Source organism: Ascaphus truei, chromosome 8 (genome assembly GCF_040206685.1).
Source record: "Ascaphus truei isolate aAscTru1 chromosome 8, aAscTru1.hap1, whole genome shotgun sequence".
In the NCBI taxonomy this organism is placed as follows: domain Eukaryota; kingdom Metazoa; phylum Chordata; class Amphibia; order Anura; family Ascaphidae; genus Ascaphus; species Ascaphus truei.
In genome coordinates, this window is record NC_134490.1 from 55,249,695 (window position 1) to 55,273,000 (window position 23,306).

At 45.5% G+C, this 23,306-nt stretch overlaps 1 protein-coding gene and 1 long non-coding RNA gene across 14 annotated transcripts in view; one reads left to right on the forward strand and one right to left on the reverse strand.

The window, feature by feature from the left end:
- The window catches only part of LOC142501760 (uncharacterized), a 28,875-nt gene extending 16,827 nt beyond the window's left edge, over positions 1–12,048 (reverse strand). The window contains exon 1 of the long non-coding RNA XR_012803569.1: positions 11,294–12,048. This is a non-coding gene — a long non-coding RNA (uncharacterized LOC142501760). The remainder of the gene's footprint in view (positions 1–11,293) is intronic.
- TACC2 (transforming acidic coiled-coil containing protein 2) overlaps positions 1–23,306 on the forward strand; it is an 83,674-nt gene that overhangs the window by 24,190 nt on the left and 36,178 nt on the right. For 12 of the 13 annotated variants that reach the window (XM_075612073.1, XM_075612080.1, XM_075612078.1 and 9 more), the window contains 3 exons: positions 6,528–6,676; positions 9,459–9,587; positions 11,308–16,890. In XM_075612073.1, coding sequence (XP_075468188.1) covers positions 6,528–6,676; positions 9,459–9,587; positions 11,308–16,890 — 5,861 coding nt within the window. The remainder of the gene's footprint in view (positions 1–6,527; positions 6,677–9,458; positions 9,588–11,307; positions 16,891–23,306) is intronic. The other variant, XM_075612087.1, reaches the window with a different exon arrangement.

Here is a 23,306-nt window from a genome sequence, read left to right on the forward strand (position 1 = left end):
TATGTGTGTGTGTGCTGCTGTCAGTGCCACAGAACAGGATATGTGTGTGTGCTTCTGTCAGTGCCACAGAACAGGATATGTGTGTGTGCTTCTGTCAGTGCCACCGAACAGGATATGTGTGTGTGCTGCTGTCAGTGCCACAGAACAGGATATGTGTGTGTGCTTCTGTCAGTGCCACAGAACAGGATATGTGTGTGTGCTTCTGTCAGTGCCACAGAACAGGATATGTGTGTGTGTGCTTCTGTCAGTGCCACAGAACAGGATATGTGTGTGTGCTTCTGTCAGTGCCACAGAACAGGATATGTGTGTGTGTGTGTGTGTGTGCTTCTGTCAGTGCCACAGAACAGGATATGTGTGTGTGTGTGTGTGTGTGTGCTTCTGTCAGTGCCACAGAACAGGATATGTGTGTGTGCTTCTGTCAGTGCCACAGAACAGGATATGTGTGTGTGCTGCTGTCAGTGCCACAGAACAGGATATGTGTGTGTGCTTCTGTCAGTGCCACAGAACAGGATATGTGTGTGTGCTTCTGTCAGTGCCACAGAACAGGATATGTGTGTGTGCTGCTGTCAGTGCCACAGAACAGGATATGTGTGTGTGCTTCTGTCAGTGCCACAGAACAGGATATGTGTATGTGCTGCTGTCAGTGCCACAGAACAGGATATGTGTGTGTGTGCTGCTGTCAGTGCCACAGAACAGGATATGTGTGTGTGCTTCTGTCAGTGCCACAGAACAGGATATGTGTGTGTGTGCTGCTGTCAGTGCCACAGAACAGGATATGTGTGTGTGTGCTTCTGTCAGTGCCACAGAACAGGATATGTGTGTGTGTGCTGCTGTCAGTGCCACAGAACAGGATATGTGTGTGTGCTTCTGTCAGTGCCACAGAACAGGATATGTGTGTGTGTGCTTCTGTCAGTGCCACAGAACAGGATATGTGTGTGTGTGCTTCTGTCAGTGCCACAGAACAGGATATGTGTGTGTGCTTCTGTCAGTGCCACAGAACAGGATATGTGTGTGTGCTTCTGTCAGTGCCACAGAACAGGATATGTGTGTGTGTGCTTCTGTCAGTGCCACAGAACAGGATATGTGTGTGTGCTTCTGTCAGTGCCACAGAACAGGATATGTGTGTGTGCTTCTGTCAGTGCCACAGAACAGGATATGTGTGTGTGCTTCTGTCAGTGCCACAGAACAGGATATGTGTGTGTGTGTGTGTGCTTCTGTCAGTGCCACAGAACAGGATATGTGTGTGCTTCTGTCAGTGCCACAGAACAGAATATGTGTGTGTGCTTCTGTCAGTGCCACAGAACAGGATATGTGTGTGTGTGCTTCTGTCAGTGCCACAGAACAGGATATGTGTGTGTGCTTCTGTCAGTGCCACAGAACAGGATATGTGTGTGTGTGCTTCTGTCAGTGCCACAGAACAGGATATGTGTGTGTGTGCTTCTGTCAGTGCCACAGAACAGGATATGTGTGTGTGTGCTTCTGTCAGTGCCACAGAACAGGATATGTGTGTGTGTGTGTGTGCTTCTGTCAGTGCCACAGAACAGGATATGTGTGTGTGTGCTTCTGTCAGTGCCACAGAACAGGATATGTGTGTGTGTGCTTCTGTCAGTGCCACAGAACAGGATATGTGTGTGTGTGCTTCTGTCAGTGCCACAGAACAGGATATGTGTGTGTGCTTCTGTCAGTGCCACAGAACAGGATATGTGTGTGTGCTTCTGTCAGTGCCACAGAACAGGATATGTGTGTGTGTGTGTGTGCTTCTGTCAGTGCCTCAGAACAGGATATGTGTGTGTGCTTCTGTCAGTGCCACAGAACAGGATATGTGTGTGTGCTTCTGTCAGTGCCACAGAACAGGATATGTGTGTGTGTGCTTCTGTCAGTGCCACAGAACAGGATATGTGTGTGTGCTTCTGTCAGTGCCACAGAACAGGATATGTGTGTGTGCTTCTGTCAGTGCCACAGAACAGGATATGTGTGTGTGTGTGTGTGCTTCTGTCAGTGCCACAGAACAGGATATGTGTGTGTGTGCTTCTGTCAGTGCCACAGAACAGGATATGTGTGTGTGCTTCTGTCAGTGCCACAGAACAGGATATGTGTGTGTGTGTGTGTGTGCTTCTGTCAGTGCCACAGAACAGGATATGTGTGTGTGTGTGTGTGTGTGCTTCTGTCAGTGCCACAGAACAGGATATGTGTGTGTGCTTCTGTCAGTGCCACAGAACAGGATATGTGTGTGTGTGCTTCTGTCAGTGCCACAGAACAGGATATGTGTGTGTGCTTCTGTCAGTGCCACAGAACAGGATATGTGTGTGTGCTTCTGTCAGTGCCACAGAACAGGATATGTGTGTGTGCTTCTGTCAGTGCCACAGAACAGGATATGTGTGTGTGTGTGTGTGTGTGTGTGCTTCTGTCAGTGCCACAGAACAGGATATGTGTGTGTGTGTGTGTGTGCTTCTGTCAGTGCCACAGAACAGGATATGTGTGTGTGTGCTTCTGTCAGTGCCACAGAACAGGATATGTGTGTGTGCTTCTGTCAGTGCCACAGAACAGGATATGTGTGTGTGTGCTTCTGTCAGTGCCACAGAACAGGATATGTGTGTGTGCTTCTGTCAGTGCCACAGAACAGGATATGTGTGTGTGTGCTTCTGTCAGTGCCACAGAACAGGATATGTGTGTGTGCTTCTGTCAGTGCCACAGAACAGGATATGTGTGTGTGTGCTTCTGTCAGTGCCACAGAACAGGATATGTGTGTGTGCTTCTGTCAGTGCCACAGAACAGGATATGTGTGTGTGTGCTTCTGTCAGTGCCACAGAACAGGATATGTGTGTGTGCTTCTGTCAGTGCCACAGAACAGGATATGTGTGTGTGTGCTTCTGTCAGTGCCACAGAACAGGATATGTGTGTGTGCTTCTGTCAGTGCCACAGAACAGGATATTTGTGTGTGGCTATGTCAGTGCCACAGAACAGGATATGTGTGTGTGTGTGTGTGTGCTTCTGTCAGTGCCACAGAACAGGATATGTGTGTGTGTGCTTCTGTCAGTGCCACAGAACAGGATATGTGTGTGTGCTTCTGTCAGTGCCACAGAACAGGATATGTGTGTGTGCTTCTGTCAGTGCCACAGAACAGGATATGTGTGTGCGCTTCTGTCAGTGCCACAGAACAGGATATTTGTTTGTGTGCTTCTGTCAGTGCCACAGAACAGGATATGTGTGTGTGCTTCTGTCAGTGCCACAGAACAGGATATGTGTGTGCGCTTCTGTCAGTGCCACAGAACAGGATATGTGTGTGTGCTTCTGTCAGTGCCACAGAACAGGATATGTGTGTGTGTGCTTCTGTCAGTGCCACAGAACAGGATATGTGTGTGTGTGCTTCTGTCAGTGCCACAGAACAGGATATGTGTGTGTGCTTCTGTCAGTGCCACAGAACAGGATATGTGTGTGCGCTTCTGTCAGTGCCACAGAACAGGATATGTGTGTGTGTGCTTCTGTCAGTGCCACAGAACAGGATATTTGTGTGTGTGCTTCTGTCAGTGCCACAGAACAGGATATGTGTGTGTGTGCTTCTGTCAGTGCCACAGAACAGGATATGTGTGTGTGTGCTTCTGTCAGTGCCACAGAACAGGATATGTGTATGTGCTTCTGTCAGTGCCACAGAACAGGATATGTGTGTGTGTGCTTCTGTCAGTGCCACAGAACAGGATATGTGTGTGTGCTTCTGTCAGTGCCACAGAACAGGATATTTGTGTGTGTGCTTCTGTCAGTGCCACAGAACAGGATATGTGTGTGTGTGCTTCTGTCAGTGCCACAGAACAGGATATGTGTGTGTGTGCTTCTGTCAGTGCCACAGAACAGGATATGTGTGTGTGCTTCTGTCAGTGCCACAGAACAGGATAGGTGTGTGCTTCTGTCAGTGCCACAGAACAGGATATGTGTGTGTGCTTCTGTCAGTGCCACAGAACAGGATATGTGTGTGTGCTTCTGTCAGTGCCACAGAACAGGATATGTGTGTGTGCTTCTGTCAGTGCCACAGAACAGGATAGGTGTGTGCTTCTGTCAGTGCCACAGAACAGAATATGTGTGTGTGCTTCTGTCAGTGCCACAGAACAGGATATGTGTGTGTGTGCTTCTGTCAGTGCCACAGAACAGGATAGGTGTGTGCTTCTGTCAGTGCCACAGAACAGGATATGTGTGTGTGCTTCTGTCAGTGCCACAGAACAGGATATGTGTGTGTGCTTCTGTCAGTGCCACAGAACAGGATAGGTGTGTGCTTCTGTCAGTGCCACAGAACAGGATATGTGTGTGTGCTTCTGTCAGTGCCACAGAACAGGATAGGTGTGTGCTTCTGTCAGTGCCACAGAACAGGATATGTGTGTGTGCTTCTGTCAGTGCCACAGAACAGGATATGTGTGTGTGTGCTTCTGTCAGTGCCACAGAACAGGATAGGTGTGTGCTTCTGTCAGTGCCACAGAACAGGATATGTGTGTGTGCTTCTGTCAGTGCCACAGAACAGGATATGTGTGTGTGCTTCTGTCAGTGCCACAGAACAGGATATGTGTGTGCGCTTCTGTCAGTGCCACAGAACAGGATATGTGTGTGTGCTTCTGTCAGTGCCACAGAACAGGATATGTGTGTGTGCTTCTGTCAGTGCCACAGAACAGGATATGTGTGTGTGTGCTTCTGTCAGTGCCACAGAACAGGATATGTGTGTGCGCTTCTGTCAGTGCCACAGAACAGGATATGTGTGTGTGTGCTTCTGTCAGTGCCACAGAACAGGATATGTGTGTGTGCTTCTGTCAGTGCCACAGAACAGGATATGTGTGTGTGTGCTTCTGTCAGTGCCACAGAACAGGATATGTGTGTGTGCTTCTGTCAGTGCCACAGAACAGGATATGTGTGTGCGCTTCTGTCAGTGCCACAGAACAGGATATGTGTGTGTGCTTCTGTCAGTGCCACAGAACAGGATATTTGTGAGGTTCTGTTGTGTGCCACAGAACAGGATATGTGTGTGTGCTTCTGTCAGTGCCACAGAACAGGATATTTGTGAGGTTCTGTTGTATGCCAGCTACTTATTTGGATATATTGGAATTAAATGTTCCTTTCCACACTGGAATAAGTGACACGCCATACAGCACACCCAAATCAAGCTGCAAAAATCATGGCATTTTAATGTGAAATATACCACTGTGAGCCAACATTTCAGTCCCTATGGACCTTCCAATATTAGAGCTTCTAAGGCAGAGAAGGTGCTTAGCTATTGTGGGACATTAATAGGAGACATATTAGTAGCACGAAGCCCTCTCCTGACACTGTCACTGTAATTAGTGCTGTTTGCAGTAACATAACCTGTTCCATAGAAGTAGTATGTACATGTTGCTCTTTTCTGTGAGAGCGCAAACTAGAGACACAGAGGAGAGAGAGATTGTCCCAATTGAGAAAGCTGTGAAGTCTTCTCCGTCTTCGGGAAGATTTAAGCATCGCTCAATAGAAGACAACTTCCCAGCATGGACAATGGAGGCCATAGAGAGAGAGAGAGAGAGAGAGAGAGAGAGAGAGAGAGAGAGAGACAGGGACGGATCATGAAGTGAGAGTAACACAGTGGCAGCATCTGGTTACAGGATGGTACACAGAGGGAACTTCAGAAACATGAGAGCCACAGAAGTAGAACCCACCACAATGCAGCCTTTATCTACCAGTGTCCACTTCCCAGATAAAGAGGTTCCAGTCTGGGGAGCAGCTCCGGCTTCGGCTTTGTGATGCTGTATGATGCTGCCTTGTAATGCTGCATTCTGCTCGGCCAGTGTGAGTGTGTGTGTGTGTGTGTGTGTGTGTGTGTGTGTGTGTGTGTGTGTGTGTGTACAATTTTGTATGATGTCTGTGTCTGTGTCTGTTGCCCAGATAATTATATGTTTCCCAGCACTTTCCATTTTCTTTATTTTGAAACGCTCATAACCTTTGACTTGTAAATTGGTTGATTTTTCTCCCAAATTTAGTTAAAATCAGTCTGACAATTTTTTTTAATGAAAACTCACAGAAAAGCCACGTTAATACAAAAAATTAAGACATTTTATTTTGCTGTCTGATTCCAGTGCGATAGAAAAATAGATATTGCAGTGGATGACTTTTTTAAATGTGCATTTCTTCATTTTAACACTGTTGACAAATTTAGGCAGAAAAACATCAACGTCCATGTAAGATATGTGTGATTCATAGCGGTATTAAATAGTCCCCCCCCCCCCCAACAATTTACACTCTTAACACTATGTGCAAAGAGGTGTGCACATTGCACACTTTGGGCCTGTGTATTAGCTACATTTTGGAGCTAAATTGGTGCATCATGTTTGCACTGCGTCTCTTTGCGTCAGCGTAGCACGGACTTAGCTGCGGTTATTGCCTCAGCTTGTTTTTTGGGGCGTCTTGCACACTTGTAACTATATAAACAACTTATTATCAGTTACATATTTGATGTTTCGGGGTGCTGCAGAAACACTGTTATCGATAACCTGTTATTTTTAACCCTTTCTTTCTCACAGGAGCCAATCCCAGTGCTCGTCCCCCAGTATGATACTGACATCAAAGGGACAGAACAGAACAGGGAAGGTGGGGGGGATAGAGTAGGAGAGACACATTCCGTGTCCTCCTTATACCCTGAGAACCCGACAGTCTCAGCAGCGGAACCCAGGTAAGGGAAGGGAGACTCATGAACTCTTACCCCCTATTCAATGATAAAGGACACTTGTGAGCATGTGTCAGGCAAGTCTTCAAACCCATCTTACCCCATAACCAGAGTACAGCAGCTCTTCTACTGCAGCCAGGGATTCTGGGTACCAAAATGCAAATGAGCACTCAGCGTGTTACCTTTTGATTCTTATCCACTTTAACATGGATCCCTGTAAGCGTATACCTGGTGTTTCCCTGCTTAGGCCCCATCTCAATATGTTTCTTCCCCATACTGAGGAAGAGACCAGTTCCATTCAAATGACTGGAGTTGTGCTTATCTTCAGGACAGGGAGGGTGGGTCACAGCAGAGAAAGTGGCTTTTATCTCTAAGGCTGCAGTATGAGACTTCAGCTTTTCTAAGTTTATTTTGTAACCCCTTAGACACCAAAGATGCCTGTAACACATAACCACGTGGCACCTGTCAACGCTTGTAATAATGGAAAACTGAAATTGCGAGCCATTAAATAAAAACACCACTTGTGAGCACATTCACATGTCTCAGACCGGTCCACAACCCTGCCTGTCCCCATTATCTCTTAAAATACAATGCTTCCACTGCAGCCAGGGATTCTGGGTAATGACATGCAAATGAGCACTCACTTTCACCTTTTGCTTCATGTTCATTTTAACATGGACCCCCATAATCGTGTGCCTGCCGTATTACACAGCTTTTCAGCACAGCCTGGGTTATATAAGTGCAGAGCCAGTAACCCTACTCACAGACAGCTTTTCAACCTTTTGGGTCTCATCAGTGCGAGGAAACAACACAAATTCCAGCGCTCTGCCACTTGAAAAGATGAAAGCGTTATCTGATTCCCAGAATATCGTGCAATAGAATAATTTCAGACTCTAGTAGACTATAATACAGGTGCAGATATGATTGCCCAAATAACAGTCCTGCTGCCAGAAAAACTCAGGTTTTCAGGATATCCCTGCTTCAGCACAGGTGGCTCAATCAGTAGCTCAGTCAAAGCCTGAGCCGCAGATTGAGCCACTTGTGTTGAAACTGGGACTGATTGAGCCACCTGTGCTGAAGTACGGATATCCCTAATACCTGGCCTGTTGATGGCCCTGGAGGACTGATGTTGTCCACCAGTGCCTTATTCTGTAAGCTGCAATGGGGCTTTCTGATCGGGCACTGCCGCAGAATAAGGCTCATAGAGTGTAATGGAATAACAGGAGGATTGATGGAGCTGTAGCTATGACATATTGTGCTAGATGTTATCACTGGGGCTGGGTTGGTGGCAGGCATCCTTGATTCTGCATTTACGAAGCTTCAAGAGGTTACCCACCCTTTTAAATTATTCAGCACCATGTTTAATCATTGTTTAGAGTTGTGTTTAAATAACATGTTGTATACCTCCCAATAAAAAAAAGATGAACCACTGGATAAGTAGCCACCGCCCTCCCGGGGAGGGGCAGGTTGTATTGTGTTGATAGATATTGGTGACTGTTTGCTGTAAACTAGAAGCTGGCAGGTTATCGGGGAGGACGGGGGGAGGGGTATATATCAACAGCTCCCAGTGAACACAGCACAGACACAAAGATATAAGACATAGAGGCAAGAGAAGCTGTCGATTTTTTAGTTTTTTAAACATAGAAGAGCGTATCTGGAGCTGAACCCCATTAATCTCAGCTCTGGGGACCCCCTGCTTCCAGAGATACCGACCTCCATAGGAAGTGCCAGTAGCTGCTCTGCTCAGCTAGCAGGGTTCACGTAATGGCGGAGTTTCAAAGCTCCCGTCCCCTGTGGGCCAATAGGAAGCCGTGACGTCATCAGCTTTGGCTTCCTATTGGCCCGCGTGATGCGGGAGCTTTAACCTTTGCGAAGATACCGGCACCCCCTTTGGAGATCTGTATCCCGGGAAGCAGGGGGTCCCCGGAGCTGAAATGAATGGTGTTCAGCTCCGGAGACCCCCTGCTTCAATCCTGTGTTAAAAAACTGTAATATAAAAAAAAAGCACAAATTGCTCATTTAATACAGCAATCCTCCTCCAAATGCTGTTTATTTTTTTTTTTACAGTTTAAAGCAGATGGCTGCAGAAGAGCATTGGCTCAGTATCTGTGACTTTGTAAATGGTTGCTATAGAAACAAAAAAGGCTTGTTGCACTATAATACATACAAAATGTCATTCAGAGTTATTTTAAAAAAATGCTACATGTATTTTCTCATAGTACAGAACTGACTTATTAAAAAAAAAAGCATGCGTCGGATATTGCTTGGTCTGCAGCTTTAATAACAATAATGAATTACTTAACAGAAACGACATGGCCAAAAAATTAATTGAACAGGGAAATATTTGCCATTAGTAAAAAAAATAAAAATTTGGAAGAACCACAGAGCAAAAACGCCTTAGATCCTGTATATAAAGTCCAATCCGCAAGGGCCACCACCAGGTCAGGTTTCCAGGATACCCCTGCTTCAGCACAGGGGGCTCAATCAGTGGCTCAGTCTTGATTGAGCCCCCTGTGCTGAAGCAGATGCTGATTGAGCCACGTGTGCTGAAGCAGGGATATCCTTAAAACCTGACCGGTTGGTGGCCTTGGGGACTGGAGTTGGCCTCCCCTGGTGTATACCTTCCATTTATCGCCTTGCAGAGGGTAGGGACAGACTCAGCGGTCAGCGTGTTACAATGTAACACACGCTGCTTTGGAAACGACTGCGCTCACTGCTCTGCTAGTTGCTTCTGCCGGGGTACACCCCAACTTCCCTGTGTTTAATGACCCCGTTTCTTTCTCGGCAGCGGGGACGTCTCGTTGCAGCGTGGCTGGGAGGAAGGACAGCTGCTTCCTGCTCTTCCGCTTGCTGATCTTTATATAGCGGACTTGGAATATAAAGAATCTGGGAGCAGCCCAAACTCTGGCACCATCAGGTATTACTATGTGCATGTCTAGCCAAGCAGCTCTGCAAAGGCCTGTGTGTGTCTTGTGAAGCAGTTGAGGTTTTAGACCAGGGGCGGGCAACTCCAGTCCTCGTGGCCACCAACAGGTCAGGTTTTCAGAATATCCCTGCTTCAGCACAGGTGGCCCAATTATTGAGCCATCTGTGCTGAAGCAGGGACTAATTGAGCCACCTGTATTGAAGCACGGCTGATTGAGCCACCGGTGCTGAAGCAGGGATCAATTGAGCCACCTATGCTGAAGCAGGAATATCCTCGAGAACTGGTGTTGGCCACCTCTGGTTAGACTTAACCATTTAAAGTTGGAAAGCTACTTTTTATTCCTCATTCCAACTTGAGTCTGTGCTTGTCCTGTGACAGTCTGTGCTGGGCATGTCTGCAGTGCGTTTGTTTCCTGGGGTTATACATGTTGCTACAAAACAAGCATGAATCATGTAGAAACCTGTTGCATTCTTTGCTTGCTAGCTGCCTTAATCTGGGATTAGCAGCATGGCACAAAGCAGCATATTTCTGTATATTAAAGCCGCTCAATAGGATAGAAAAAGAAACACATTATGGGATGTTAGCCATAATAAAAAATAAATTAAATTAATGTCATCCATGAGCTGGGCCATGTTTCTTTATACCTATTGAGTTTTGACGATAAGTGCTTTTTTACTTTTTGTAGTACTCCAAATTAAACACACACATATTTCTGTGTTTCTATATGTGAATACTTTACGGCTAGTACATAAATTAACCTAAAGGTATATTTATATGCAGTCGTGTTTTTGCATTGAATAAAGATGCTGGAATCCTACACAGAGATAAATACATTTACATCCACCATAATAATCCCACTTTAAACATGGGAATTTTAAAGAAAAAAAAATCAATAATTAGTATAATTCTGGCCCCACTTCTAAAAAATGTCATAATCTCTATTAAGGAGTTCTCTTGTTAAATTTACATAATTACATAGTAGATGAGGCAGATACTTTATCCTATATTTGTATTTATAGTACAGTATATTGATCCAGAGGAAGACAAACAAAAAACCCCAGTAAAATATCATCGAATGATGTCTCATAAGGGGAAAAATAAATTCTTTCCTGACTCCAAATATTGGCAATCAGATTATTATTCCCTGGATCAGCATCCTTCCCATGAAAGGGAGTGCTGTGTATTCTTAGCATTCGGAAGGATGGGTATAGTAGACTTGAGCTGTTCTTAGAAAGGTTCTTTTCTGTGATCTGCTTTCCTTGCTTCCATCTGTTTTGCATGGAGCCCGTGCTATGCTCTCTTCCTAACTGGCAGCGTCCCTTTATCTTGGCATCCAGACCTCATTTGCATCTACTCTTTAACCGGTGGCAAGACACGTTCACAGACAAAGACATATACATATTTAGAAATACATGATGATTACAGCCCCTTCAAACGTGTTACATATGTCCTGTGAAGTCTCTCTAGATATATGCTGGGCATTGTCAATGTACAGCTACTGTAGGTGAACGGGTTGACATGTGACAGTTTCTTAGCATGTGGTGCATGGTCTTCAGGTCTCCTGAGCTTTTATTCGCATGAGCTACGGGTGCTGCTTTGTGTGGTTGGGTCTGCATTTGTCCCTGCCTCTACTCTGTTGTGATGTGCTCTGCTTCTCCAGACTATATGGAAGGCTTTGAAACATATGAAACCTTTACCTTATTGACTGCAGTGTACCCTCCAATGAAGGCTCCAAAGACGACCCTGCTGTGTCCGATGAGATAGGACTGAGTCAGCTCCTGAGAGAATGGGGAAACCAGGTGCTCCCTGAGAAGATCCCTGAGAAGTCGGAACAATCACTTTCAGAGCTCGGCGATGCCTGTGATCTACAAAAACAGAGCACACCGGGAGCATCTCCAGCTTCCTGGGATACTGAAGACATAAAAGCAGCCACCAATGCATCCTCTAATATTGACGCCAACAAACATGCTCTGGCCACTGGCAGTGGGGAGTTAGAACTGAGTATTGGGCTTCTGTCTCTCCCACCCCAGCAGACACCAGAATTCTCACAATTATGCCCAAAGAATGCAGGCCCAACACAGCCGAATGAACTGCTGGGAAGACCAGAAGATACATTTATCGAAGCAGAGGATAGTGTTACTGTTCACAATGCACAGCAAGGTCTGTGTAGTTTATCTGACATTGAGACTTTGACTACAGATGGTGCAACTACTCAAACAGGCAGCCAAGACAGCTTAGTCTTGCCTTATCTGACAGATGGAAGCTCAGACAGGAATAGAGAGAGGATATCCAATGCAAATGAACTTGTATCATCAGGATATCTGGGCAGAGGAGAAACCACTGCAGCTTCAGGTTCTGAGCACAATCTCATGGTGTCAGAGAACAGTGGAGGTCCAGACACATTCAGTAATAAGATTGTTAATTCTTTGGCTAATTCACAATCTGTACCACAAGTCGGGGAGGCAGAGAGACTTCTGCAGGAACAGATGGATGATTATGCCGGTTACCATAGTTTTGTTAAAATAGAATCACAGGAAACAAGTCCCATAAAACTTATCAGTGATTCTAAGAGATGCTCTAATGATCTGGAAGAGAAGAAGACTTTGATTGACAGCGATGACTCAGGGAGCACAAAACAAGAAACAACCAGTCACCAAGACCTGAAAATAAAGTCCAGGACAAAGTTTGGTGCTTTGAACATGAAGGATAAAGCAAAAAATAAATCTATGGTACAGGCGGCAAAAGGCAATGTGGAAAATAGGATTTCTTCTGATGGGGAGAGCTCAAACAGTGCTCAGATTCTAAGAACAAACGAAGAGACTCTTTGCAAGCTCAAGAGCATTGATACCAATCTAAGTGGAATAAGCTTGGACATGACTCCACCAGGTAGCAGTCTGCTATATGTGAACATACAGAGCATCCCAGATAAGAAACCACTTGAGGACCATGGTAGCAGTAGAGAAGATCATAGCAGCTCAGAGACAGTGAAGCCAAACCTTTTTGAGGCTGTCAGTAGATCTAAATATGTGACAAGCCCACCGAACATTGTGGAGAGTCCTCCTTCCAGTATCCAGGTGATGGCAAGCAACCAAAAACCAAATACAATTATTCAGCCTGTTGGAGATATTTATGTACAGAAGTGTACAGACAATGCACTTAAGCAAGATATAACTGGATTTGCCCTCAAAGATGTGCTGTCTGAGGTAGAAATGATGTCAGGGATTATTAGAGATCCTGATCTAGCAGAGCTGCATTCAGTAGGACCACACCAAGACCTGAAGGATACATTCTATGAACTCCAGCCGAAAGCACTCCCATATAACAGTGAGACTGAGCTCCCCTCACAGCAACATTGTAGTGTGGAGGGTAAAAAACCTACAGAAACATATTATATGGAGGGATATGGAGTTGGTGATATATGTAGCCCCAGGCAAGGTATCTTTGATAGCGACAGAAAAATATCAACTAAGGATCAGAAGAAATCTGCAGGAACTGATATAGAAACCACTTATTTATCTGTTTCGGCAAGTCCTAGTAAATTGAGATACACCCCAGTTATCAAACGTGACCATTTACTGAAGGAGACAGTTCAGTCTTTGGATGCAACGTCTACAAAAGTATCAACAGGAGAAGAAGTTATTCTCTCACACCCTGTGATTGGGACTCATCTAACTTTTACTGGAGAGGAGGCTCCTACAATTATAGACGCTGAGTATTTGGCATGTCCACGGGAACAAGGCAAACAAAGTCACATTGAAATGATTGGGGAGATTCCAGATGAAATCCAGCCCATGACCAGCCAAAGCCAAAACCAAGGTGAAACTAAGATATGTTTAAATACTACGGATCAGAACCAAGACAGTGACATTAATGCTAGGCTGCAATTACCCATCCTCTCTGATGTGGGGAGCCTTAACCTCAAGCCAGATGGCACACAGAAACAAGCACCACTGGGTCAGCTCATCCAGAATTCTTCCACTATAACCTCAGTAGTCTTAAAGTCCCTGGAGGAAGAAAACCTCAGCACAAACTTGGGAAACAGGACTAAGGAGAATAAGGAGGGGCCTCTAATCACTTTGAGTCAGCAAGAAAGTGCGTCCACAGAGTACACACCCTATCTAACTTCTGACAAACTGCTGTATCCTGCCATGGTGTGGGAGGAGAAAGAGCATACTTCAAAACTTCATGAGCATCCCACAGCCTGTGTGTCAGACCCACAGCTGGTAGCCAGTGAAATGGACAAGTGCGATCCTAAGACAAGCACAGAAGCTGGATTCCAATGGTGGTCTGATGCAACTGGAGGAAATGCAGATATGGTAGAGCTGCCTGGAATACTAGGGGAAACAAAAACAGTGAAGTTTAGTGTGACACCTGTAGACGGCAGCATTACTGACCAGAACCAATTACTGGGATGGAAGAATAAGGACCACAGCAATGAAATTCCTGAGCCACCTCCAAAAGGATATATAAATGATTTACCTGCTTTGGAAATACCAGACTCTCTACTTCCGGTATCACCTGCCAAGTGCAGCACCATGGAAGTGTCCCAGGATGAATATCGTGCTAACACACCACATCGTGAAGGAAAGCATGTGGGGAAAACTTCCCGACAACCAATGAGCCCTCTCTGCCAAGATTTGTATTGTGAGACTGAGACGAAATCATTAGGAGGATATCCATTCTCTAAGTCTGAGCCTCTACAAACTCCCACAGCTATATCATCAAGCCAAAGCTTGCAATCTCAGTCTAGCTTTAGTCCTGTTGTGGAGAAAGAGATGCCAGTTTTTGCTCTTGCCGCCCATGATGTGGAACAAAATAAGGGTCCCAAAATAACCATCTGCGCAGAGGACAAAACAAAGATGTGCATGGACACTCAGATTCCGGTGGAAGAATTAGAGACTGAAGAACACTCATCTGGGAAAGATTCATGTGAAGACACCTCTGAAAAGCTGTGCAAAGGTCAATTGCGGGGGTCGACAGGTACTGATACCAGCTCCCCGTATATCAAAACCCCATCTGACACATTGGATGAGAATTTTTATGACACTTCTAACATTACACCTGCACAAACTCCCTGTGTTGTTGGCATTCAGAGTTGTGTCATGAAAGGTGCCACAGAGCTTCTCAGCCATGAGGATCTGCCAGAAGATATTAAACATAATGAACATGTGAGTGAAAGGCCCTCTGTGGTTCCACAAACAGAGAAACTGAAACCTTCCAAACCATCTAATGTTTCTAGTGCAGCGGTGGGAGAGACATCCTCCAAGTTTGACGCGGCATCCAAAAATCTAGTAGCAAAGCAGACACAAATTATAAAGACACAGCCAGATGCACAAATGTTGGCCACTGAAAGTATTGCTGATCATTCAATGCAAAATGTATTGAAGTTGGATGGACCACTGGAGAGTGGGAAAAAGAGGAAGCCGACTCAAGAAAATGAAATCAATTTCCAGACTTCCAGCACGCTTTCTGTTTCAGAGGCTGCAGAGAGGACAGAAGGCCCGTTAATACTTGCAGGCCCAGAGTGCAATCATAATAAGCAAGAGGCCAGGGACGATGCCCAGATCATTCACTTTGAAGAAGTGTCTGCTGTGGGGACTCTGTCACAAGATGGGATCAAAGGTTTGAGAACAGCTCAAATTGAACAGTTCAACATTCCAAATGTTCTTCTTTCAGAGCTAACACTCACATGTATTAACATGGGAAGTTCAGAGGAAACACTGGATATTCAACAACATAGAGTACATCAGGAAATACACCCTCAAGTGAAACATCCTGAGATGGTTTGTGAAGGAATACTTAACATCAGTACTGGAGGGATAGAGGTGACTGATTATAGTTTTAAGGATCTGCAAAATGACGATGTCAGAAATCCGATGGATGGGGATGTTTTAGTAGGATCTAACAAAGAAACTGATACAATATATGTTCCTGAAAGCGATTCATCCACAGGAGCAATGCATGAGGAGTCAAATAGGATGACTGACAGCAATAGTCTCAAGATTCAGAAATTCACCTCTTCTGTGCAGCAAGCTACATTTGACAAACCTGGATCATCTTTAGAGGGACAAAACAATGTTGTTATATCTGAAGTCTTAGGCTCTGCCTCTGTAGAACTAGGAGAAGTCGCTCATGAGCTAGACAGAGCATCTGATGATCTGATTCATGCCACCAGTAAGGAAGAAATGGAATCCAAAGCACCAGGTTTTGCCCTCAATGAATTGGAAATTGCCACTGAGACTCCAGATGCGCCCTATGAAGATAAGGGAAAAAAGAGAGAAAGGACATCTCCAAGGCCACAGCTCACCAATAAAGAAAATACGTGTGATGTGTCAGGTTTTGTTCTAAAAGAGAGAGAAATTACTTCAAGGGAGCAATATTTTACCCCTAAAAACTCAGATATAACACCAGTGGAACCTAGTCTTACTGGAAAAGTGATTGAAAAACCATTGTCAGACTCAGGTCTGACCCCTAAAGAGACATCAATAATATCTGATGAGCCATGTCTTAACCCTAAAGAGACAGCCATATCTGAGGAGCCATGTTGTACCCCTAAAGAGACAGAAATACTCTCTGATGAGCCATATCATATCCCTAAAGAGCCAAAGATTCCCTCCGATGAGCCATGTCTTACTCCTAAAGAGACAGAAATACTCTCTGATGACGATGAGCCATATCGTACCCCTAAAGAGACAGAAATAGTATCTGAGAATTCTTATCCTACTCCTGTTGAATTGACACCTGATGATCAAATTGTTGCTCTCTTGGAGACAAATTTCACAGCTAAAGAGCCAGTTCCTGCACCGAAAGACACTAAACTGACCCATGAAAAACGACACATTGAGGAGACAGAAATGACGAGAAAGGAAACAAATCTTGCCTCTGATGAATTATGCAGCAACATTAAGAAGTCAAGCTCTACCACTGAGCAGCCAATATCTGCCTTGAAGGGTCTAGAGTTTGCCATTAAAGAGAAGAAACTCACATCTGTGGATACAGACCCCCAGGCCTTTAAATCAGCCAGAGAGACAGAGAAGACAAGCTCAGCCCACGGAGATTTAAGTCCTGCCCATGAGAAGTTAGTTTCTCCTCACGCCGAACTAGCGTCTTGGTCTCCGTTCACCAGAAACCCAACTTTTCCCAGCTCCGACTCGTATAGTTTCACCCAGAAGCTGCGTAGCGTCCTGCACTCCGACCGAACGTTAACCAAAAAGGCTGTGGCACCTACTTCCCCTGAGCCACAGGCCCGTCCCTCAACCCTCAAGTTGTTTGCAGAAGGAGCAGCCCTGGAAAGGTATCTCATTAAATCTATATCTAAAGTGTTTGGGACATTTAATGGCTTGGGGTGTTAAAACCAGGAGGTCAGTAAGAGCTCACACTAAAGATGAGGTGTGTGAAGGGAATGCGGATATATGGGAGGTCTGTGAAGTAAGGGAATCTTTAATGTGATGGGGGTATTTTTGAATGGATGCTATTTTATAGAGTGAAGGTTGGTATATGCGCAGCTTTAGGATTCTCATTGGCGGTCTCTGGGATCCAGCTCCTGTGTTAATGTTCTGTGTGTGATCAAGTCTACAGGACCACATACAAAGGTAACAGATACTATAACTTCAAAAGCAAGCAACATTTGTAGCAGGATTGTGTGTATACATTAGTGTTTCTGTAGGGGAAAAAAAGATGTAGGAGCTCAAAGCATCTACAAGAAAGAGTTAAGCTTTAAATAAAGAAGTGTGGTAGCTAAAGCTTTTATAGCCCCCCTATTAGTATCTCAGTCCCATTCCTAATCACTATAAAGGGCAGGGGTGGCCAACTCCAGTCCTCAAGGGCCACCAACCGGTCAGATTCTAAGGATATCCCTGCTTCAGCACAGGTAGCTCCATCATTGACTGTTAGTGGCCCTTCAGGACTGGAGTTGGCCACCCCTGATTAAAGGTGACAGGATTTAAAAAAGGTGCCACAAACATAGACACGTGTGCCTGTAAACACAGGTTTAATTAAATTATTTGGAGTGGAGCAGTAAATGTGGTTTGGATTATATTGTACCTATTGGGGAGTTGTGATTGACATGTTTTGTATTTATAAAACACTCTGGGGATGGCACGTAGCTCCTCCTGATTCCTGCTAAGTTCCTATTTGTGTGTTGGTGAGGTATGGGGAGTTTAAAAGACTTGTTAGCAGCAACGTGTGTGTGTGTGTGTGTGTGTGTGTGTGTGTGTATGTATATATATATATATATATATTTATATAGATATATAATTATTTTACCTGAACCTGGGGGTTCCCCAGAGCTGATTCTGGCCCCCCAGTTCGGGTAGGCTTAATTTTTGTGGGAGATTGCTACGTTAAGCAGTTACATTATTGTAACGTCCCATGGTTAGTGTATTTGGGATCTCTGTTCAGTTCTATACAGACTTGTGACTGTATAATGATATGCACAGCGCTGAGTTCTGCTTATTTATTGTGAAGCGCTTCAAGCCCTATATGAAACAAAGTTATTATTATTACTATATGGAAAAGAAGCATTGGACTGTTGTAATACTCAGCTTTGCTCTACATTGCAGCATATTAATTTCCCTGGAAGTTAGGTTGCGGCCATGCACTGCTTCTTGAGGTTGACATTTTTCAGATGACCCAACACAATCCTTCTTCTTTGGTAACTTAAGTCTGCTGACAAGTAAGCACTGCTGAGGATTTAACACAGGGCTGAGCTGTATCAGTCTGCATTGAGGAGGTGGGGAATAGGGAAATATTAGCTAGCAGCTGGGAGGAGACAAAAGGAGAATTAAAAGCACCACTGCAGGTTTGTGGCAGAAACTATTTACCCGTCATAAAAAATATACTTGGTGCTTTGTAACGTTTACAATGGATTAAATAGAACGTTTACAATGGATTAAATAGAAATAGCCGGGTTAGTTCAGTAGTGACAGTGCAGAGTAAATGGGGACTTCAGTATTAAGTGATACCTTTATTATTTGTACTAACAATTGATACTATAAGACAAGATCCCTTTCATCCATTTATTACCCTGTCTATTTATTTACCAATTCCTTATCTACTTCACCTGCCTTACATTGTTATCTGGATTTTTACATCTGTGTTAAGCTCATGGAATCTCTGTAAATCAGTATCGCCGCCGCTGACCTGCGGAAGAGAGAGAACGCTCCAAAGCTCGTCTCATAATATCCATTGTTAGTCCAAATAAAAAAGGTCTCACCTAAATGACTCATTTACTCCGCACTAACGTATATACTGCAACTGAATATCTTGATAGACTTCCACGTCTTAGAAAAAAATAAGGAAAGTAAAAAAAGTTCGCAGAGCAGTGCCTGAAATAATAACTGTATATAGCCACATTTGTTGGTCTGTGCCAAACCAGTGGGGTGGCAGGGGAAATGTCCCTGAGTGTGAGGGACACTTGGCACAATGTACTGTGGGAACGCAGCAATCTTTAAATCCGCCCCAGTGTCTGACAGGCAGTGTGCGCCTCACATGTACACTCACGGCAGGGCACAGCCCCCACCCTCCCCGGGCACAGCCCCCACCCTCCCCTGGCTGGTTGGAAGGCTGGGTATTTCTGCCCTGGGGGGTGGGAATTTGCCAGCATTGCCCAGGGACACCTCTGCCCTGTGTGTGTGTCACACATTCCCCTGGCCCTGTGCAGGACCCCATGTCTGGCTGGGAGCAGCTCGCACACACACAGTGCCCTTCCCTGAGAAGGGGAGGGAGGGAGAGCCGCAGCCCCTCCCAGGCACTGCCTGTCCCATGCCCCGGCCTTTTGTTGTGTCTCAACTTTCACTGAGAAGAGGCGAAGTTACACAGCCCCTTGTACGCCTGGCGTGGGACACTGACACACACAGGCATGGGGGGTCCCCAGTAATCCCTCTCAGCCCCCTCACTGCGGGCAGGGGGAGGGGGGGACACGGTGTGGATGACTCAGAGGCGAGGAGCTGACCTGGGCACTGAGGCTGGTGAGTGGAGAATGGGGCAGGGGGGCAGTGCCAGGAACATCTGGGTATCCTGCACATCCACACACCCAGCGGCCAATCACACGCACACTTCTCACTGTCACTTTTTAGGGTTGGTGGGTGCCCCATGTTACACGTGTTTAACCCCTTTGCTGCTAGAGAGGGGCTGCAACGCATTGCGTTGTGGGACGGGACTTCACCCTTTCTGTGCCGGAGAGGCCTGCCACGGATGGGAGCGGCTATGCGCTGGCTCCCTGGCATGTTACTCACGCTCCATGTTAGGAAGGGAGGGTAGTGTCTTTAGGGCAAAGACTGAAGAGTAGAGTTTTATAAATGGGAGCAGAGTATTAGAAGTGGTGTGTTAGAAGGGAGTATTGTGTATTATGGTGAGCTGTGTATTAGAAGGGAGTATTGTGTATTATGGTGAACAAAGTATAATTAGAAGTGATCATTGTGTATGATGGGGAGCTGTGTGTTAGTACGGAGTACTGTGTATTATGGTGAGCTGTGTATTAGAAGGGAGTATTGTGTATTATGGTGAGCAGAGTATTAGAAGAGAGCATGGTGTATTAGGAGGGAGTATTGTGTATTATGGGGAGCTGTGTATTGGAAGCGGGCACAGCGCAGTTTGCTGGGAGCAGAGTATTGGAATCGGTGCAAAGCTTGAGGAAGAGGCAGAGAGAATAGAGTGAAAGCTGAAACTCTTTATGGTCTGTTGTTGTTTTGTGCAGCATGAGATCCACGTTTATAGCTGCCAGGTAATTCCTTCATATTGTAAACTCAGGTACAGAATATCCTAAGCTTTTTGACACACAGAACCAATTGTTATTAGCTCGGGACATGGGCAGACTGGACTGACCCAGTACCAGTCCCTGATACTACAATTATTGACTTGCGGTCACACTGTAGATTGCTCTGGTCTCATTGATTCCTTACATGGAAATATTTAACCCTTCACTTGCTGGACTGACCCTTTTGGTATTGCTGTGTTACTATTGGGAGAAAGCAAGCCGAGCAACCCACTGCAGCCCTCTCTGGCTATGAAGGGGTTAAAGATGTAGTACCTTTTGCAATGTATATAGGCGTAAAGGCACTCTGCACACGACACCTTCTCAACCACCTTAAAATGTGCTTCTTAATTTCACATGTGTTTACATGCATGTCAAATCTAGAGCAGAAAGTCTAATTCTCATAACTTGTTAGAGACTCATTCATAATTGAGAAATGAATGCTGAAGCTATTCCATAGGGTCAGAGATCAGGGTATGAGCTAGACCAGGGGTAGGCAACTCCAGTCCTCAAGGGCCACTAACAGGTCAGGTGTTAAGGATATCCCTGCTTCAGCACAGGATTGAGCCACATGTGCTGAAGCAGCGATGGATTGAGCCACCTATGCTGAAGCAGGGATATCCTGAAAACCTGACGTGTTGGTGGCCCTCGAGGACTGGATTTGCCCACACCTGAGCTGGACAGTGATTACTAGAAAGTTTGCAAAGGCTGAGAATGCTGCCAGTGCCGCCAGTGCCGGGTGTGGGACTCGCGTCTGATAATTCATCATGTGCAGTATTAGTGAGGATCTTCTGGCAGAGCAATAATTGTAATGGTGCTAGTTACCCCAGAGGGGCCAGCAAAATGTTGTCCCCATTGGCATGGCAGGGGGTCAAGTCTCAAGGAGGCTGCAAAAAGTGCTAATCCTGTGAACAGGGAAGGTTGAGATGTTTTACCCCTTCATTGCCATAGAAGTCTTCAACACATTGCCCAGTAATGCTTTGAAGACCCCTCAGGGACTAGTGGGATTAAATTCCCTAGTAATGACATCACAGTCCTATTGCACACTTCAGGCGGTGGGGGGAAGGGGGTCGGGGCCTAGATGGAACAGCTGGTACCACATCAGATTTACACCACACATCTGAACCATGAGATATACACACCCATTTATGATGCTCAGGCCCTCTACGCACAATAAGAACCGTAGAGATATTTTAGCATTCAGAATCTCTAACACACACAGAGCCCCCCTCCCCACCACCCCATAAGCACGAAACACCACCCCAAACTTCTGTTACTCTACTGAAATTGTAGAGGGGATGTTTCATGGCTGATTGCTTTCACTTTATTGCAGTATGTTGGAATGGCACATTTACTGGCTTGGGATAGGTTGCTGCGTGCTGGTAAGGGGTTAATTCAGTAAAATGGGGTTTATGGTAAAACAAAAGTTACTGAGCGTACGTGCTGAGACGCATGCAGCGAGTAACAGGCTATCGTTTTGAAAAAAATAAACACAATATTTACAAAGCAGTGCTACCCCATATAACTGCTTTGAGCGCTGGCAGTACTTTATGGAGTAGCATTGCTTAGTAAATCTGCAGAAATAGATACACCCCCCCTCCCCCCCTTTAGTTTCAGGTGTGCCTCCCCAATGCAAAGATACAATATGCAGGTAGCTAATCTCTTTTCAGGGCGTGTGACAGCTAGCTCCGCCTTTTGGAGGAGGATCTCATGTCAGGTTTGACAGGTGGCCCCTCCCCTTTTAAGAGGCTCTTATATGTCACTTTATTTGCTCTGTCAGTGAGGGATTGGGAAGCTCCCAAGCATGTGATCCCCCTAAGCAGGCCCTGGAACACATGATGCACAGATCATAGTACCAATAACATCTGTGTATTCCTTTTGTTTTATTTGTATACACTTGTAGGCTTAGCGCCTTGTTCAGCTGCCCCCTTATCTGACGCCCAGCTTATGTCTGTTAAGTTTTCTGGATAAAAATAACTTTTTGAGCACCCACTTCGTGCTCGGTGACAATGCAACACAAAGCTTCATATATAAAGGACGAGAGTGTTAGTGGCGAAGCTCAATTAAAATGGTCACAGCCATATAAAAAGAAATGTAATTAGAAGGGGAGGCGTTTGAGGGTCAAATCACCAGGGCGGTGGTGAATAAAGCATATCAAAGTATATAAGAGAACGTGTTAGAGTAGCCAAAATGTAATCCCTCCATAGTAAATAGCACAGCAATGATCCAAGGTGTCAGTGCAACATGCATCAGAATAGTGGGGCTCAAGCCGCCCCAACCCAACAGGTCAGGTTTTCAGGATATCCCTGCTTCAGCACAGGTGGCTCAATCGAAGACTGGGCCTCTGATTGAGCCACCTGTGCTGAAGCAGGGACTGTTTGAGCCACCTGTGCTGAAGCAGGGATATCCTGAAAACCTGACCTGTTTGAGGGGGGAGGGGAGGCTTGAGGACTGGAGTTGACCATTCCTGCATCAGACAATAGCCACACATTGTCCTTTTACTTCAGAACACAGCAGGAGCTTTATGCCGCATTTTCACTCGACAATAAGTGCACGGCTGAGAAAATAAAGAGTTCAACGAGGAAAGTGAATAGATGACCTTCAAGTCAAAGTGTTAGCAGACTGAGGCACCTGATCTGCTGACTGCCACCTACAGGCGCCTTCAGTGTTCAGCCAGCATTGAGAGACCGTTAATGCAGAGCGCCCAGGGATTTGGAGTCAGTATCACTGATTTTTAATATCAGCGCCTCATAGACTACAATGCAGTCTCGCTCACTGAAGACAGTAACTTTTTATTGACGTGCCATTTTTGGTCCGAGAGATCTCCCTGAGCACAGCCAACCATGGTCTTGCAGCTTCTATTCCATAAAGAGTGACACTATTCTGTTACGGGCAGGGGTGGTGTATCATTTAATAATCTAAACTTCCACTCCTGTTGTGTAAAACAGGGTCTGGGT